Source organism: Octopus sinensis, unplaced genomic scaffold (genome assembly GCF_006345805.1).
Source record: "Octopus sinensis unplaced genomic scaffold, ASM634580v1 Contig18757, whole genome shotgun sequence".
Classification (NCBI taxonomy): Eukaryota; Metazoa; Mollusca; class Cephalopoda; order Octopoda; family Octopodidae; genus Octopus; species Octopus sinensis.
In genome coordinates, this window is record NW_021835999.1 from 8,012 (window position 1) to 26,489 (window position 18,478).

General features: G+C 37.5%; 3 protein-coding genes across 3 annotated transcripts; 1 reads left to right on the forward strand and 2 right to left on the reverse strand.

Moving 5' to 3' along the window:
• Positions 1 to 275: 275 nt before the first annotated feature.
• Positions 276 to 2,232, reverse strand: LOC115231722 (venom serine carboxypeptidase-like). The gene is made up of 4 exons (XM_029801679.1): positions 2,151 to 2,232; positions 1,397 to 1,560; positions 849 to 998; positions 276 to 551 (listed from the first exon to the last, which is right to left on the reverse strand). The coding sequence occupies exons 1-4, from the start codon at positions 2,230 to 2,232 to the stop codon at positions 276 to 278; spliced, it is 672 nt and encodes a 223-aa protein (XP_029657539.1).
• A 12,391-nt stretch (positions 2,233 to 14,623) lies between these two features.
• LOC115231723 (innexin unc-9-like) lies at positions 14,624 to 15,469 on the forward strand. The gene has a single exon (XM_029801680.1). It carries the CDS (start codon positions 14,624 to 14,626, stop codon positions 15,467 to 15,469), a length of 846 nt encoding a protein of 281 aa, XP_029657540.1.
• A 421-nt stretch (positions 15,470 to 15,890) lies between these two features.
• On the reverse strand, positions 15,891 to 17,240 carry LOC115231724. Its single transcript, XM_029801681.1, has one exon. It carries the CDS (start codon positions 17,238 to 17,240, stop codon positions 15,891 to 15,893), a length of 1,350 nt encoding a protein of 449 aa, XP_029657541.1.
• Between the last annotated feature and the right edge of the window lie 1,238 nt (positions 17,241 to 18,478).

An 18,478-nucleotide genomic window follows, 5' to 3' on the forward strand; every position in this document is an offset into this window, starting at 1 on the left:
GGTGTCAGTTATATTAAAACCTCTGTTCTTTTAAGCTTTGGACTTTCGGTGTCCAGTGCACGGATTCAAATCAAATATTTTGAAACCGAATTCATAAGGTGCCTGGAGAAGTCCTGCATCTCATTAGAAGACTGTCGATCGACGTAGGCGAGCTAATGATATCACAGATTTGTTTTAAAATTATTAGACTCACTTTTTTGGCAAAAAAGCTGCTGTGAAATGAAAAGTTAATTAGAATGATGTTTAAATAGAAATAAATACATTAGAGATAAGAATTAGTAATTAATGTCAAAAATAAAATTTCTTATCATTTCCAGACCGGCTTTTGGCTGATCTTCGGCGACCATATGACCAGCATCTCTCACCAAAATTTGTTTTAAATTGCGAGCAGAACGGACATACCCATTAACACGAGTCTTATCCTGTGAGTACCAGATCTGTTGAGGCGCTGAATGGAATTCCTCCTGACCCGCCCAATCCATTTTCTTCAGGAATGAAGACGTCATTGGATATGGGACAATGACGTCTAACTGTCCGCTGTAGATCAGTGTCTAGAAAGTAGTAATAGACTTTTGCACTTTGTATCCTGAATCTAATATTTTCCGAAGACGGGGAACTTCCGAAACCATCATGTCTTCAAAAAGAGCTTTGTAGACGTCTACGCTGAAATAGAGTGACCTTTTTCGATTTCCTGCGTGGAGAGTCTGATAATTTCGTTCAAGGAAGACTTCGTAGTAATAGGAGGCACGCTGGGAATGATATAAACGAGTACTTCATCTGAATAGTAGTTATAGTAGTTGCTCAATCCTGTCAACTTTTGGAACAAAATGAAAATTTGATTAAAGTACTAAAATAGTGACAAAATGAACGTTAGTGGCATCTTGGTATTTTCCTGCGTCAATACTCTGACGGATTAAATCTCGATACTCGTCAAATTGGAAAATCTGGTTGTCAAAAATGAGTCCAATGTTGTAAAAATATGTTCCAAAGTTCATCATCTGACAATCACAGAATACAGTACATTGTAGGGATCAAAAATACCATCACCAATGGCCATTCCCTGCAGGTTCACGGGGGCGGTGCTGTTCATGTTCATTTGGTGGATTGCATAGACCGTGGCGGGAATATATTTTCCAGCATAGGACTCGCCCGTCACGTAAAACGGATTCTTTCTCATATCAGGAAACAGTTGGAAAAATTGTCGAATGAATCTATAAAATTTGGTTAATGATTACATTGCCAACTGAGCGCCCACCTCGTCTTGATTTGTCACATAGCACTCCAGATCTGAGAAACTGAAGCCAGTCCCAACCTTAGTCAATATTTCAAAATTCTTACCGGGTTATCAATGTAAAGAATTGAGAATTCCTTGGTCCAACTAATTTTCCGTCTGTGCACTGTGGATGAACTCATCAAAATTACCTTTATAATCCGAATCGACGTAGTAGGGACCGTTTTCCAGGAAGAGTCCGTACATCGACGACTCTCCCGGTCCGCCTTGTAGCCAGACCAAGATTGGTGCTGATTTGTTTCCGTTCTGAAAATAATAGCTTTTTGTACCTCAGCAAGAAAAAACCAAAAAAACATATTTCTGACACATTTCTCAGTCAATCTGAAAAAGCCTGAATAAGATTTGATATTCCCAACAAATGGCTCCACTCTGCTCAAATTTCGCGCCATTTCAACTTTTCCATCGTTCAGATAGTCGGTTAATATGAGAGGAGCCTCTCGATCAAACAGAGTTGAAGCATTAAAACAAATTTCAGAAATTAAGACAATAACTAATTGAAGAAGCATTGTGGGATCTAAAAGAGACGTTTGTTTTATTTTTTGGTTGACAATTAAATATTGTAAAAACAAAATATATTTTCAATATTTATAAAATCATTAAAAATGTCAAAGTTCGTTAGGAAATTATATTTGTTGATAAAATTTTCATATAAATTTGTATATACTCGAAAAAGTTCGGAGACTGGTGTAGGTGAAAAAACATTCAAATGGCTAAAGAGTTATCTCAACGAGAGGAAATCTTATGTACGGTGCGGAAACCGACTATCGGACAGTGTGGAGCTCAAAAGAGGTATCCCTCAGCGTTCTACACTGAGCCCGCTGTTATTCAATCTTTTTCTCGCTGACATTCTGTTACCTACGGGTCGTTCGAGTAATCTCATTGTATACGCGGACGACATTCTCGTGACCGATGTCTCGAGACGAAGCGAAGGCTCGAACCATACCTTGCAAGGATAATGGAATTGACTCGTGCAAAGGGTCTAACGCTGGCCTGTGACAAGAGCACAGTGTGCAGGCTGTCGAAGCGGTGGAGCGAAATTGTTCGTGTCTTTGGAGTTGGGGACATCTACATATACAAGACATGTGTACAACCGATTCTCACCTACGGGTTTGAGGGCTGGTATGACATGAATGAGAGGGTTTGTCTAATCAACAAACTCGAGAAAACGAAGCGTTACGCCATTAAGTTGGCCTACGGTCTCGATCTGAAAGAAAAATTGAATAACTTTCATGAATGTAGTGGACTACATCGCGGTTGTTTTTGTAGTGGACTTCAGACATTAATGTGTCCATCAGGGGAATATGCCGCTCGGTAGAGACACTTCGGTGCCTCATTCTATTGAAAATTTCCCTTTGCTGAGTGCCTGAAAGCAGTGTTGCATAGAAATAGTTCGAATGTTTTGCAAAATTCTGTAAGCGATTCACCTGATTGATTCCTGATCTCTCTTCCGTGGCTCCCCATAAATTCTTTGCGTTTCAGTCTCCCGATGTCTCCTTAGATGCATATAGTTGCGACAAGGAAGAATAGAAGTCGTCTAATTCGTCGCCATTGATTGATAATCTGACAAAGGTTAGAGCGTATACATTGTTAATGGAGATTATGAAATCGTTCTTTTCACTGTATTTTAATTTTATGACATAAATTCTGTCACTCACTCACAACGTCTTATTCGATTGTTCAGTTTTTTTGTGTATTGTAAAGTCCATGCCGTAGTGTGATACTTCAAAAAAAGGCATAATCATCGTTGATAGTCCATCTTTTACTTTCGCTTCCTGTAACTATGCCACGGTTGCATTATACGATTCAAAATCGCACATAAGTTTCCATAGAATAGACCAGGGGTTCTCAACCTTTTTAGCTCAAGGGCCAAATCGATAATTAAGATTAGCTTCGCGGGCCGCACAAAAAATATTTTATATATTTTTATATTTTCCAAGCGGTAACTCGCTTGCAATCCGAAGTGCAGCCACTGCTGATGGTAATGAGTTTTTGGACTCTGTTTTTTCTTTTTTTAATTTCCATTTCCTTTATAAAGAATTACAAGCTAAAAATCTAAAAAAGGCGTTGTAACTAAAAGAAAGTATTATTTGTTTATTAAGTTTTTGAAATCCGGAATAAGTAAAGTCGAAGAAGTTCGTAAAAGCTGACTCGAGTGATTATCCGTGAGATTGTTACGATATTTATTTTTTATGCGAATCATTTTCCTAAATATTGATTCGCATAAAAAGTAGATCCAAACATTGATATATTCATATATGCATTGTGTGTTATATTTTTGAATTTGTCTTGATGAATTAATTCGTAAAAATTAATAATGGACGCTTTTTTGAACAATGCCGCCAGTTCTATATCATGTTGTAAATTAATGAGTTCTAGTTGAAACTTTGCAGGCGCATCCTTAATTTCCACGCTGAATGGAGTTGCGAATATTTTCATTAAAGGAAGGAATTTTTTAAAATTCTAAAAATTAAATTTATAAATGTACCCAAAACGTGCTTCAAATTGATTAATTAAATCACCAATTATGGATATGTATTTTTCATAAGCAGCGCCTTCGTTGTTTTCAGATAGTGAATAAAAATGAGATGTATCTCCCTCTTTAAGGAAGTCATCCATAATATAATTTTTCGATAAACAAAGAAATATATCCATATACCTGATAACAGAGTTTGCCTTTTCCTTGTAATTCAACATTGAGATCCGACAAATGCGTGGTTAAATCAACATAAAAAGCCAAATCGGCAATCCATCTTTCATCGTAAAGTTCATCGAAAATTACTCTGTCTTTGGTAAACTCCTTAATTTCTGGAAGCAATTTATAGAACCTTTAATAAAATATTAAGGCATTTCGAACGACTTAACCACCTCACTTCAGTATGAAAAATAACATCTCCATACTCAGCATCAACTTCTTCCAAAAAAGATTTAAAATATCGGTGATTGAGCGCTTTTGAGCGTATCCAATAAACGATATTAACGACTTTTTTGGAAACATGTTCCATTTAATGGACTTGGCGATAAGATTTTCTGGTGAATTATGCAGTGATGCCATATTAATTGATCGAAACTATTTCGGTTATATCTTTGGAACAATCAATAAATAATTAAATTTTAACATTATTAAAAAATTAAAAAGTTAGTTACTCTAGAGGGGCCGCAAAAAAATCCTGCGGGCCGCATGCGGCCCGGGGGCCGCATTTGAGAACCGCTGGAATAGACTATTATTGTTCATAAATCTACAAAACTCGAATAAATACTTAGATGTGGAAAACGCTTAATATCAAAACTTTTTTTACTCCAAAATCACACCTTTTTAAATATAAACAAAATAAGTGTAAATAAAATAATTTTTAAAATTCGGAAAATTGATTAATCGGGAGAAAACGTGAGTTGAAATAGCATAGAATGAACTCGTTTAACTTCCTGAAGAGAAGGCTTATAAGTGGACATGCCAATTTTCCTCACCCGACTGTCTCCACGACAAATAACCCCCGAAGAATAAAACGTCTCGACATAAACAGGCGGAATATGCACAAATATAAGCAGACACTCCTCCAAATCCGCCCTCCATAGACCCATCAACTCCAAAATGTCCTAACCAATAAACAAACAGAATACATTCTTCATCGACATAATTCCTCTCGTCCGCAAACTACTTCCAACTGAATGACACGAATTCTCCATTTTATGCTGACTTCCGCCTCTGCATGCTCTTGTCGTATAATGGGATAGACATTTACTCACGTAGAGGGACTCACTACAATATGCCAACTCGATGGTACCCCTGGAATATTGCCGCCGCCGTTTTACTGGAGGACATTACAAATACTGCCGTTTTTCCACATTTCAGACTTTCCAGGCTATTTTTAACGGTTTTTGAGGATTGGAGTATTTCTCGACGATAAAAATAGGTTTTTTCGTTTATGGAGAACGAGAGAGGGTTGGAAGGACTTGGGGTCTGCTCAATGACTGGAGGTTTGGTCTCGTAGTTCCCTGATGAGAATTCCTCTATAGTTATGGGTTCTTGTCCTTGACTCACAGCAAAAATATTGGAAGAATGCCAGTCTGATTTGAAATGTTGTCTCTGTTTATTAGTAGATTTTATACCTGGCTATTCAGATTGTCGAAAATGCATTTGCAGGTGGAACAACTGAATTTTGATATAATTGTACTCTTTGTGAATGTATTGTTGCAATTTTTTTGAGCTTGATTGGGCAATGTTTCATTAAATGTGGCTTTATTTAGATTAAGATCGAATAGACTCAAATGATGCAACATCAAGAACTTGATTAGTTAAATTCAAATATTTATTTTTTAATTAATTTTTTATTAGTAATAAATATAATTAATACTCTTTTTAATTGAAGAGTATTTTTTTATAGGAGATTGTTTCATCGCAATTTTTTACGTGAAATTTATCAAAAATATTCTCAATTAATTTGTATAGAAATTTAAATATTGAAACTCATATTTAAAACTATATTTATCAATTAATATTATATTTATATAATAAAATAATATCTAAATTTTAAATAAATAACTTTACATTTTTGTTTACTTGGCATATATAATCCTATGCCAAACTACATAATAAATGCTGCCCTCTGTTTCGCCAAGATCAAAGATTTGGAATGGGATAAGGCAAGGGTATCTATACATGATAGATTTCGGCGATTTTGTCACAATACCCCGAACTGTCCCACAAAAATATTCTCTTTAAAAAATCAACTTTCGAAGGTTTAGTCGCCCTCGGAGTATATTTTATAAAATCAAATTTCAAAGTAATATTTTTACGTAAAATATAGTTCGCTGACAAATTGTTGCCACTGTTCACATCCCTCCTCTCCGGAATAGAAAAAATCACTTTTGTCCCCCCATCGACCCTCAAAGGTTGACAAAATAGCCAAATGTCTGCAGGATATTCATTAGAGGAGACAACTGCACGTGTTCTCTGTTGTATCCTGAACGATTATGTCACTTCAGGAGAATTACACCCAGTCCAAGAATTTTCTCATATCGTAAACATTCAACTATCAATAATTGTGTCAATCTTTCACAAAATCGACCAGAATTTATGTTTTATTTATTTATTTTTATAATTTAGGTTCTGAGTTGCTTTTTTCGCACTGTTTGGTCCTCAGAGGAATTCTCCTGTCGTTTGGTAGAGCAGAGGAGTCGTCTTTCTTTGCCTTGATTGGGTCACTTAACATGATTGAGAGTGACTCGAGCGAATGTAAAACGTCTTTTTTCTCACGTTATTCTTCGCGTTATTTTTGGAATGATTTGGACGAGAAAGTGTCTCCTCGGTGTAAAGTTGAGTCAAAAATGGTCCTGAATGGAGACCAGTGGAGTATTATAGTCCAACTAGTAGGCTGGTTTTATTCATTTAAGTTGTCTTCACTTAAATCTACAGTCGGCAAACTTGAAAACGTGGATAAGTGGAGTCAACAGCCAATTTCTGATGTCATTTTTGTAAATTTTTGCACAATGATATTCCACAATACCCGAGGGGATGATACCCGGAATATTCCCCAGTTGTCCTCTCTTTATTTATCACAGACGTCCTCTCTTATTCAATACTCTCAAGGAATTGTACGAGAATGAACTTGCACTTCTTTCTTCCTGTCTTTCCAGCAGAACATTTAATCGACGTCGTTACCACAGGTCATTTCGGAGTTGTTCTGTGCTGCTCATATCGATGGGACACACGGCTTATGAGGAGAGCAGTATTATGAGGGCACAATATTTCAGTCGCCGAAAGTCTTTGGAATAACCTCAAGACTCAACTCAATCACAAGCTCGAGGCTTCCAAGACCATTTTAATATTTCCACTTTTGCTTTCCTGCGTTCAAGTGCTCAAAAAGATAGCGTTGGGCTTTCCTTTTCTTGGGTCCTGTGTTATTGCTACTTTGAGGGACTTTCTGGTCGAGCCTGCCCCTCTAGTGGCATTTCTTCACGAGGTATCCTCATTATTTGAATTTTTGAAATGTTTTGGTGAAGAGAGTGTAAATTCAGAGGCAAAAATGGCCTATGAAGAGCTCCATAAAGTCGTATTTCATGTTTAACTCAGTAAATGGCCGAGGATTTATTGTTTAGAATTATGTTGGTTGAAATGAAGGAAGATATGGTCCACGGATTCCTTTCTTCGCTCTCAAGACGGTTGTTTAGTGTTAAATCCGTGACCGGGTTGTGTGTAATTTGGCATTTCCAGGCCTCTGATCGCCGTAGCCATCAATGCAATTCACATTTGTTCTGAAATTGCCATTTCCCACTCGAATATCCCCAAAATAGTGAGCTCAGTCTTCCATATTTTGACTTACAACTTTAATTCAAATCTCCTCCTTGACCGGACAATTGCCTTTGATGTCGTCAAAATGGTCACCTCTGGCTGTGTTGTTCTCGTTTTGTATTGTAGACGAGTATATATGACTCCGCAATGAACTTTATGTCCCACCATACGGCAGAATTGACCAGGAAATCGTCTGGATCTGTACAAGTCGATAGTGATAGGTTTTTGTGCTTATTTTATTGAAGGTTTGATGTCATTTTGGAGGCTTTTAATGTTTTGGCGGGAAATATAATGGATGGTCAACTTCGAAACGACATTCTCGTGAGACTTTTACAGATTTTTGTCAAATCAGGGTCATCGCTGATAAGTCCTCGTATACAGGAATATCAGAGGAGTATACTGACCCACAAAATAAATTCTCTCATCCTCACAATTGCTAAGGTCACCTGTGTGGGTTTTTTGGCAGATCATAGCTCTGATTAACGTGCTTGATCACCCTTCTTTTTATTTCCTTTTTTGTGACTTTTGGATTATCATTGCAGTTTTGGGTCTTCATTCGACACCAATTGGTTTATTTTAATGATGGAGTTTGTAGGAAATGATTGGACTGGGGAACACCATGCGGCCATTCGAGTGGTGGCCTGTCACTCGCCAGTGATGTCTTCTTCCGATTATATTCTCAAAGAACGCTACGGAATTAGCTCCAAGAGTTCTCTTGCGAAAATGACCGTTTGACCTCAAATTTACTTGGAGGGAGACATTTTGACATTTCGTGGAAGATTGGTTGCAATTCTCGACAATTCAGACACTTCCGTGATTAATCGACTCGATTTGTCTTCATGTGCTTATTTAACGGGGATTTTTGCGTTGGAAAACTTGCGGTAGTCCCTCATTTGGATGTGTAGGACTCTAAGTTGTGCGGATTTGAGTTGGGCAGTCCGACAAATATATACATACGTGGAAGACAAGCACTTTATACGCGACAAACTGGGTGAAACTCATTTTATCGTGATGGACAGGTTTACACCAACTAATAAAGACACTCTCCTGCATACTCTTCAATAATTGTCTCAATTTGCTGGTTGTGTTCTGTTTGGTGAGGAATAGATGGCTGGAGAACGGGAAAAGGACGCTGAGAAAATCGCAACTTTTCTCCTTGTCAAATTCAACTCGGAGGAAAAGATAATTTGTGGGTTAGCGGACTCACATCTGTCAGAGTTAGTCAACAAGTTTGTAGAATTGACTCAAATTGGTAGAATTCCGCAGGTTTTGTGGAGTAAACATGTTTTAACAACAATGTTGGATATATTCCACACGTTGACTAATTCCGTGACTGTTCTTGATAAAATTTGACAGGTCGGGAGGTATTTGGACTCACACAGTGCCATCGTAGACACGTGTGTCCTCGATTTGAAAGACACCTATGCAGATCAAAAAGTAGGCTTATTTGTTCACGTTAGGAAACGGCCACGATATTCCAGTCGAGATGCACTGAGATCCTCAAAGAGGCAGTCAAATTTGCCCCAGGACAAACTCGGTCGACTTTGATTGTACATTTGTCTGTCTACTTTAGCAATACCTTATCGACGAGAACGGGAAACACGGGAATTCTACAATCACCGTCATAATACAGTCACTGTTGTATGAATACTCCACAAAGACCACACACGTGCCATCCACACTGGTTGTGATTGACCATCCATATTTCTCATTTGTGTCAATTCTTCAAAGACGAGTGGCCTATTTGAATGAAGTCGATTAGAGTGGTGATTTGTAGGTCAAAGTGCTTGTGGGAATACAGTCAAGGCAGAGTATTTTTGAATCCTTCCACAGAGAGTACACACTGGCCACTCAGACGGAGGATTATCACTTATTCGAGACATGTCTTCACAAAATGACTGCCTTGCTAATTCTGAACGAGGAAGGGGATCACCTCAATAAACGACTACTCAACTTTATTTCTTTTGCTCCTATCAAATTTTTTTCTGAAAAAACAGTAATGTCGGCTGTGTCTTGTTGGGAGTGGATTTTAGCCACCAAGAACCAGGATTATGAACTGGAGGTATATTCGTCTTTTCTTATTAGAGCTTATCATTGCTATTTCTAAAGCATTTGTGGAGACTGTTAGACAAAAAATGGGCTTTTTTAACACGCAAGATTTTAGGAATGACCCTTTGACTGTCAGACAAGACAATCTCGTTGATTTGTCAAAAATGCCATCTTTGGTGGCACATGAACCATGGCTTATGGTTTCTCCCTGTTTAACATTTATTTCAGTTTTTGCACGAGAAAGTGGAAACTAAGAAATATTCGAGTCAGAAATATTCGAATATTTTTATGAACATGATTTGTTTGTGTCTCAACGAAGAGAGACAGTTGTTTTCCTCGACGACCCTCGTCTTTGGACTGGTCGCCAAGTTGGACTGGAAATGTCATTTAGATTTCTGTCTATTGGATTTGCCCTGATACAAACTGAAAGAAACAAATCCAGAAAGATATGTGGAATCTTACGTTATCGACTGTACTTTACACTCGTTCGATTTTTTGCGTACTTTCTGGTCTGTAATGTGCAGATGCAATCCAATGTCACCAGAACAGTCTGGCAAGACGTTACAGCGGGATGTGGTTTATATGAACTGTCTCTGGCATTACATTCACAGGGAAAAGAAGTTTATTTGTGCATATTCGATTGGTTGTCAAATTTCTGACTCAGTTGTAGACTCTTCGGACTGCACTATTTCCTCGACTCAACAATCACTCAAAAGTAACATTATTTGTCTCACTCAGGTACCTCAAAGTCCAAAGAAAGAATATTAATCACTAAAAGGAATTTGTTGCTTGTTTTATTGGTCTCTGGCTTGTTGTTTATTTAAAGGCCATTGAAATTGAAAATTTTATAGTTTGGTACAATCCGATGGATTTGACTGAATTGAACGAACTCGAGGACAAGACAATCACATCGTGGAGAGCCATACACATCAAAGACAAGTCTTTGGTGGAATATGCTACTTATGCGTGGGAGATCCTTCCATGTTCTGCTGTGTTCTATGCTATTCGGTAATTTATCCTATTTCTATACATTTAGGATAAGGAGTTCAGAAATGGTCAATGCTGAGGTTAGAAAACTCGTGAGAGGGAATCCCGTGGAGGTTTGTCATGTCCCGGAAGCACTCACATTTTTTGTGTCGACTTACCTTGTCGAATCAGACTCGACTATGGTTTTTTGTAGAATTTTTGACTATAAAGTTAAACCACGTGACTGCATGGGTTCCGTGTTCCCCGGTGGTGGCTCTTTCGTTTTTCCTGAAGAACTTGAGTGCCCATCCTACTCTCCAAAAGTATGCAACATCAGTGTTGGGGAACTATTCCGTTGATGTGATCATCAGATATATTTTACAGATTGTCCAGGCTCTGAGAAATGACAAGGTGACAGTCTAGAGTGACCCCGAGTAGTTAGGATTTATGCGTTCCTTGTCCTTTCTGCGTCTCAACGATCACAGCTGTTGGCTCATCAATTCCTATGGAATCTAAAGAGTAATTTAGATGACGGAAATGCAGGTGGTATTTAAGGAATTGACATGTAGACAATCCTGCTACTCGACTGTCTGACGACATTGTCTCCAATATGACCTCAGAAGGCAGGGAAGTGTACGACAAACAAATCAAGTTTATCGATGAAATAATCAACGTCTCTGGCCTTATTAGGTTGAGTGTGTTTTTCAGTCTCAGGGAGTTTCCTAAAGGGCCTAAACGAGACATTGCTTGTGTCCAAGAATTGTCTAAAGTGTCACTTGTAGAAAGTAGGGATGTCTGTTTATGTTTTAGATTGTTATCTTCCATCCAATCCGGAATGTATTATTTTGGGAATTGACTGCAAGTCGGCTGTATCCCTCCAGAGGTTATATTTGTGGTCTGATTGCCTAGTGCTGAGAAAGCTCCTTATCTAGTCAAGTTTAAAGTGCAGCAGTTGAGGTTAGATCAAGTTGAGAAGATTTGTCGAGGAGAAATGAGGAGGCCTACTGGGAAGGAGAACTGGTTGGGAGCAATCATGAAGGTCGGTGATGATGTCAGACAGGTAAAATGAAATATTTATATTAAAGGATGCCCTGGCTCTTCAGTTCATGGAGTTGTTCTCTGTGATATGCACGAGTATTCAACTCAATGTTTACTTCCGCCCTTATAGAGTGGTCTCCACTTCTTGTTCGGTGGGACGTGTGTTGTATTGGTAGAGTGGGATTATTGAGTGTGTGCCTTCTTGCATGTCACGGAGTAAGATTGGGGACGAGACTGACACTTCTCTTTTTGATTTTTTCAAGTCTCGTTACGGAGGGGAAAAGTCCCAGACGTTTTTGGATGCTCGAAGGTGTTTTATCGAGAGCATGGCCGCCTACAGTGTCTTTTGCTATTTGTTGCAAGTCAAAGACAGACATAATGGGAATATTATGATTAGTGATCAGGGTCACGTCATCCACATTGGTGGAATATGTATTTTAACCGCAGATTTTGGATTTTTGTTTGAGACTTCTCCTGGGGGGAATTTGGGATGGGAACCCGACTTTAAACTCACTGAGGAAATGCTTCAAATAATGGGCGGTCGAGCTGACTCGCCTCATTTCCAATATTTCACTGAGTTGTGCATAAAAGCCTTTCTGGCTATCAGGTTATGTTTGTGTTTATTGTGTAGGCCATATACGGACTCTATTCTGACACTGGTCACGCTGATGACCGATAGTGGATTCCCTTGCTTTCGAGGGAATTCAATCCGTCTCCTATCAAGTCGACTGAGTGCAAACTTGTCGTATCGTGGGGCTGCTCAGCATATGAAAAAGATTATAGATAATTGCTTTCTTAGTATTCGCGCTCGTACATACGATGTTATGCAATATGTTCAGAACAGGATTGCTTATTGATTAAATATAAACTATTTTTTATCTTATCGATTGGTTTTTGGCTTTAAATGGCTATTAATTAGGACAGAAATTGTTTTAATTGCAACATGTTTTTAAAAGAGGCTTTCCAGTTGGATGAGATTTAATAATATTGACTTGTGGTTTTGAAGTTAGAGGAATTCCACGATCGAAATCATTTTTTATTTCTTTGGCCGATTGGTGGAAAAGATCTTCAACGTTCTCCCCACTTTTAGCTGATGTTTCAATGTAAATCATATTGTGAGCTTTTGCAAAGAGTTCTCCTTCCTCACGGGGCACAACCCTTTCGTTCCCCTCCAAATCGCATTTATTGCCAACCAAAACACAATTTACAGGTTTGACGGATGCAGATTTTATTTCTTCAATCCATGTTCGAATCACGTTTTTAAAACTTTGCTTTACAATGTAAAATAATCAAATAAACTTCATCTCCCACAGAGTACACAATGAAAATTCCCTGAGCCCCTCGATAGTAGCTTGTTGTTATTGCTCTGAAACGTTCTTGTCCGGCTGTGTCCCACTTGAATTATAATCACTCGAATGTTACGATTTGAAGTTTCACTGGAACATCATCCACAAAATTGACTTGATTTTCTACAAAATGCAAAAAAAATTGAATACAAAATCAACTCCGATTGTATTAATGTAGCCTTCGCTGAATTGTTTCTCCTATAAAATGTTATAGAGGAGCCACGTTACTGTGAATTGTTTAAGAAGTGCTGATTTCCCTACTCCTGAGTCTCCCACAATAAGAATTTTAAATAAATAGTTACTACGAAATATATTATCAGTAAAAAAATACTATTCAGTTCCCATTAAAAGACAGTTCCTATCAAATTTTCTAATTTTATTTGTAAATTATATTATTAATAATATAACTAATATTACTTTAATAATTATTTTTACAAATAATTTCCACAAAAGTAGTTTTTAACAGTAAGTCGATAACAGCTTTAATAATTAGTACATAAAACCAACTAATTTCTTGAATAGTGAAATTAATCTAAATTGAAAAATTGTTATATCGGATAATCGACAGGAAATAGATATTATTTATTAAAACAAAACCAAATTTAACTGAGTTTAGATTATTTAAATAAGATTTTCAATCCTTATTTTTGAATATCTCTTTCTTCCTTTTTGAGGTAGAATTTTCTACTAGTTTCTCACTCTCCTCTCTATCTCTTCGTCAGACAAATAAATTAAATTGATTTTAAAGTCATTATATTTTCAAAGACAGATAGTCGATATATTTTTGGTAAAAAATTAATAATTAACGACTTCCAGCCGGATTATTGTTCTCAAAGGATTACAAGTAGAATAGCCAAACCATTCCCCTGTTTGGAGATTCCTACTTTAATCTCAGAAATATGGAATCACTGGTTTTAAAGACAAGGGAAACAAAGAAGAGTCCAATAGAGACATATTTGTGTTTCTTCGATTTTCGAAGAGTCATATTCCGGAGTTACAGCGAAGAAGTTAAGGGTAAAATGTCATTTTATCATGACATTTTCCCGGTAGAACCTAACTAGTTTAAAAATTAAAGCAACTCCAGCCGCATGTTGTCGTTCACAATGTTACAGCCAAGGAGATATTTAATTTCAAGGCAACATAGTATGAAACAATCAAATTTCAGCTTTTTGTAACTGAAGTCTCCAAATATTTTCAGTTAGTAGTAATCCTAAGAGTTATTTGGTTAATTAATTTTAAAATCAATGATAATTAAAATTAAGTATTTTATCAGCAAACCATTTATTAAATAAAAGTAGGGGTCTTATATTACACTAATTCATAAAATGAAGCTCCTTACTGTATTTTCACAGGCTGTGGTCAATTCAGAATCAAGAAAAGATGATGACAAGGCTGACAGGCTGAACTATCGGTATGGAGCAGCATTGTTGATTGCCTTCAGTGTGATTGTCCTTACTGAAAACTACGTTGGTAAACCAATTCACTGCCTGTCCTCAGGACTAGTTGGCTATGCCGAATATGCTCACAAATTATGTTATATGAAGGGCACTTATTTTGTGCCACACGGTGCACAGTTTCCCTAAAACCCAGGAAGAAATAAACAGTAGGACTGTTTATTACTATCACTGGATTCAATTCATATTTATGATTTTGGCATTTTTGTATTACATCCCAATTATCATTTGGAGAACATATTCTTCCAAATCTGGATTTTCTCTTTCTAAGAATATTCAAACGTGCATCAAAGCACGAAATTCCGTCACAGTTGCTGACAAAAAACGACTTATTAAATGTGTTTCTGATGAAATCAGCAATTACGTTTCCAGAAGAAACCTTCCAATGTCGACTACAAGCTACATTTTCTATTTGATTAAAACGATTACAATGTTTGGGGGACGTCGACAGGGAAACTATTTTACCATTTCCTATTTAATCTGCAAAATATTGTTTCTGGTCAGCATTTGTTTACAGATCATATTGCTTAACAAATTCTTGGGTTTTCAATTTCAGAAATACGGGCTTTTCCTCATAAACGAATATGTTCATGGACGGGAAATCAACGAATCATCTTTCTTTCCTCGAGTTACATATTGCACTTTTTCAATACGAAATTTCAACACTGTGAATACTTATACTCTGCAATGTGTTCTACAAATAAACTTATTTTTGGAGAAAATATTTCTCGCACTTTGGGTTTTTTATATGATTGCCGGAATATACTCATTGTGCTATTTCTTCAGCTGGCTTTATTATCTCACTAGTCTACGAAAAAGAGTGTCATGCATCAAGATACATTTGCCATCTGTGGACGAACATAATTCTACTGTCACAGATTTTGTCTCAAAATATCTTAAAACTGACGGATGTTTCATCATTCGAATGATATCACATAATGTGGATAAAGTTACTGCTGATGACATTGTGGATTCCTGCTGGATGGACTACCTTGAATTTAACGAAGTAATCGGAAATCGCCAAGGAATTTTATAGAATCTGCCTTTCGGGGAAAATTTATATTAGTTTAATTCCAGATTTAACATTTACTTGGTTTTGTTCATTATTTGGTTCTTTGTTAAAGCCCGAATTTTAGTATTCTAAAGCAGGGGTTCTCAATCTATTTTACTCGTTCAATGTTAAGTTATTATTTTAGCCTAAATCTATAATAAAAAACAATTGAATACTAATGTGACTGGTGGTTTTTTACTAAAATTTTGATATCTGGCTCTATTTGTTTTAAACTATTGACGCATGTAATCTGCCTCGTTCTATATTTAAAAATTGATGTAAAGTGCTAAATCCACATTCAACACAGTATGATGTCAGAAAATAGAATGTTATTTTGTTCCACAATGTTGGATGAGTCTTTTTCACTTTCATATTTTGCCAAAAAATAAGTGCCGTTTGTAAATCATTATAATATAACATTAATTCTGGATTGAATTTTAACATAATCGGGTCTTTTCCCATCTCCACGATCTAAGCCCACTGGCTCTAGGATCGAGGGGAAGCCCACCGACTCAAGAGCTCTTAAGATAACATTGTTAATAGCGGAGTGCCGAGGAGCTCGGCCAGCACTTCGTTTGCAAGAGAGTGGGTGTACACCTTTGACGTCAACCATTTTTCCACATCTACAACGATGTTGTTCGCAGATGTCAAGTCCGAGTCTCAGTGCAGTACCGATACGCATGCAGTCATCCTCTAATAATGTTCCGAGGCCAGCAATTGGCATAGCATTCAGCCATGACCCACTGTGTGGCACAGCTGCAGAGCGTAAGCAGGCGAGGCGGTGCTGGTCGAGCCTCATTGCCAGGTTGTCTGCGGTGAATTCGCAGCGTAATTTGTCCCAGCTCTGTTGGAGTGATGTTTGGATCGGGAATTTTAATCCTGATTCCTTCCACAGCATACATCCATCTTCAAAAGGCCTGTCCAAAGAAGATTCGGGGGATTTATGTAGAATCTCCAAGGATAGCCTTCGGCAGGATGAGTGAGAGGACAGGAAAGCTGGGAGGGCAAGGTCCAGGGCGGATCTTAGGCCAGCTCCGCCAGAATTAAGAGGTAGTTTACACTGGGTCCACCCATCATTATCGAAACGGACATTTAGGATCCATTCGGCACACAATCTTAACGTATCATCGATAGAATGCAATATTTCATCTTGTATAAAGCAGGGCGAGCATCTCAATAAATATAACAGTTTGGGCACGTGGATGCAATTTTTGAGGAGGAAAAAGGCCGTGTGGGAGTCGAGTAGAGAGAGGCGTTCAGTAAAACGGGACATTTCGACACTCTTAGCTCTGAGGTGGTTTTGCACTTCGGACTCTCCAAAAGGACACCCAAGAAAATAAACATCGTTGAGGCGTGTTTGTTTTGTGTCTGGCAAGATTTCTGAAATCTTTTCCATTACTAAGCCAAAGTCTTGAATTGGGACTGAGATATTTATGATCTCAGTTTTTTTGGTGTTGATTATCAGCCCCATTTTTGCCAGGGCAGAAACAATTTTATATAACTCATCCAAGACGACATCAACAGGGCCACCAATAGTGGCATCGTCAAGGTACCAAAGGTTGAGAGGTGTCTTTACATTACGAGCCACCTCGTCGATTGACAGAGCGAATAGTAAGGGCCCAAGAGGGTCACCTTGTTGGACTCCAGTCCGTGAACGGACAATGTGTTTGTCAAAGACGAGCGAATTTTCGGACCCGTAAGCAAGGTGAGCCAGACTCATGATCTCTGGGGTACGCTGCGAGCACGATTCCAGCATCCTCGATCCTAGAGCCAGTGGGCTTAGATCGTGGAGATGGGAAAAGACCCGATGGAATGACCACTTTTCCCTACTCCTGTGGAAAATCGTTGGTTTGGGATTCAACGTGTGTTGACACCCATTCCAAAACTAATATGATCTCTTCTGCTGTTTCTCCAGGTTCTGCAGCAGATGCTGCAGAGCAAAGAAAAATTGCCAAATACGCAAATCTTGGACAACGGTACCGCTTCGTACCTATCGCTGTGGAGACTTCTGGGGTAACCGGCCCTCTTACGACTTCTTTCATCAGAGAAGTCGGAGGAAAAGTTGCTAGGCGACGTGGGGAGCCTCGAGAAGTGTCATGGTTATTCCAACAAATTGGAATAGCTGTCGTTCGCGGCAATGCACACTCCATCATGCGTGCAACCGCAAGTGCCTTTTAATCATTGACTAACTTATTTCAATAATTACGTTGTCTTATTAAAAAAAAACCATGGAATTTAAAAAATTTTAACATAATTAATTTCTTTGAATATTTTCTTTTTCGTCTGGGTTTGACAAAAAAGATTAATCATCCAAGATAGAATTTCTAGTTCAAGAATGTCTTGGAATCGAGAATCCTTTAATTTTCTATGTATGCTAATAGTTTATCTTTTTTATCCAAATATTTTCTCCTAAGCTGATCCAACAATTTGTACGGTTTCATTGCATCAGTTAATTATTACACAATAAGCAATATACACCTTTTATTTTGCCTACAGAATCTCCTCTAAAATTGGTGTGGTTCTGTTCTCTTTTAAATGATTCCGGAAGGTATTCTGGATTGACTTCGGGAAGATACACCCCTCGACATTAAAATCCGAACACTTAATTTTTAGCAAATTTTTAATCATTTTTAATAAAAGAATTTATTTGAGCTTCTTTATTTGTATTATTTTAACTATTTATATATTTAAATATATATTCAAACATATAATTCTAAAGAATAAAGCAAAAAACGGAAATTTCATGACAAAAAAAACCGAACAAAATTTAATTAGTAGCTTGAATGCCTTCCTTTTTCTGTTGTAAACTTCCAAACTACGATTTTTCATTGAGCTAACAAGTTTTTTGATGACTTCCATTAGAATATTTTCCCAAATTTCCGATATTTTTCGCTTTAGATCAATTTTTGTACTTGTTCTGCTTTCTGACGTATCACTTGATAGAACGTTTTTAATGTGAGCCCAAATGTGTTCGATTGGGTTCATGTCAGGTGA

Coding starts and splice junctions, on each gene's coding strand:
- LOC115231724 (XM_029801681.1), bottom strand. CDS start 17,240: ATGCTGGAATCGTGCTCGCAGCGTACCCCAGAGATCATGAGTCTGGCT.
- LOC115231723 (XM_029801680.1), top strand. CDS start 14,624: ATGATTTTGGCATTTTTGTATTACATCCCAATTATCATTTGGAGAACA.
- LOC115231722 (XM_029801679.1), bottom strand. CDS start 2,232: ATGGTTCGAGCCTTCGCTTCGTCTCGAGACATCGGTCACGAGAATGTC. Junction 1,561..2,150: donor TGAGATTACTCGAACGACCC/GTAGGTAACAGA, acceptor TTTCTTGCTGAG/GTACAAAAAGCTATTATTTT. Junction 552..848: donor TTCATTTTGTCACTATTTTA/GTACTTTAATCA, acceptor ACTACTTTCTAG/ACACTGATCTACAGCGGACA.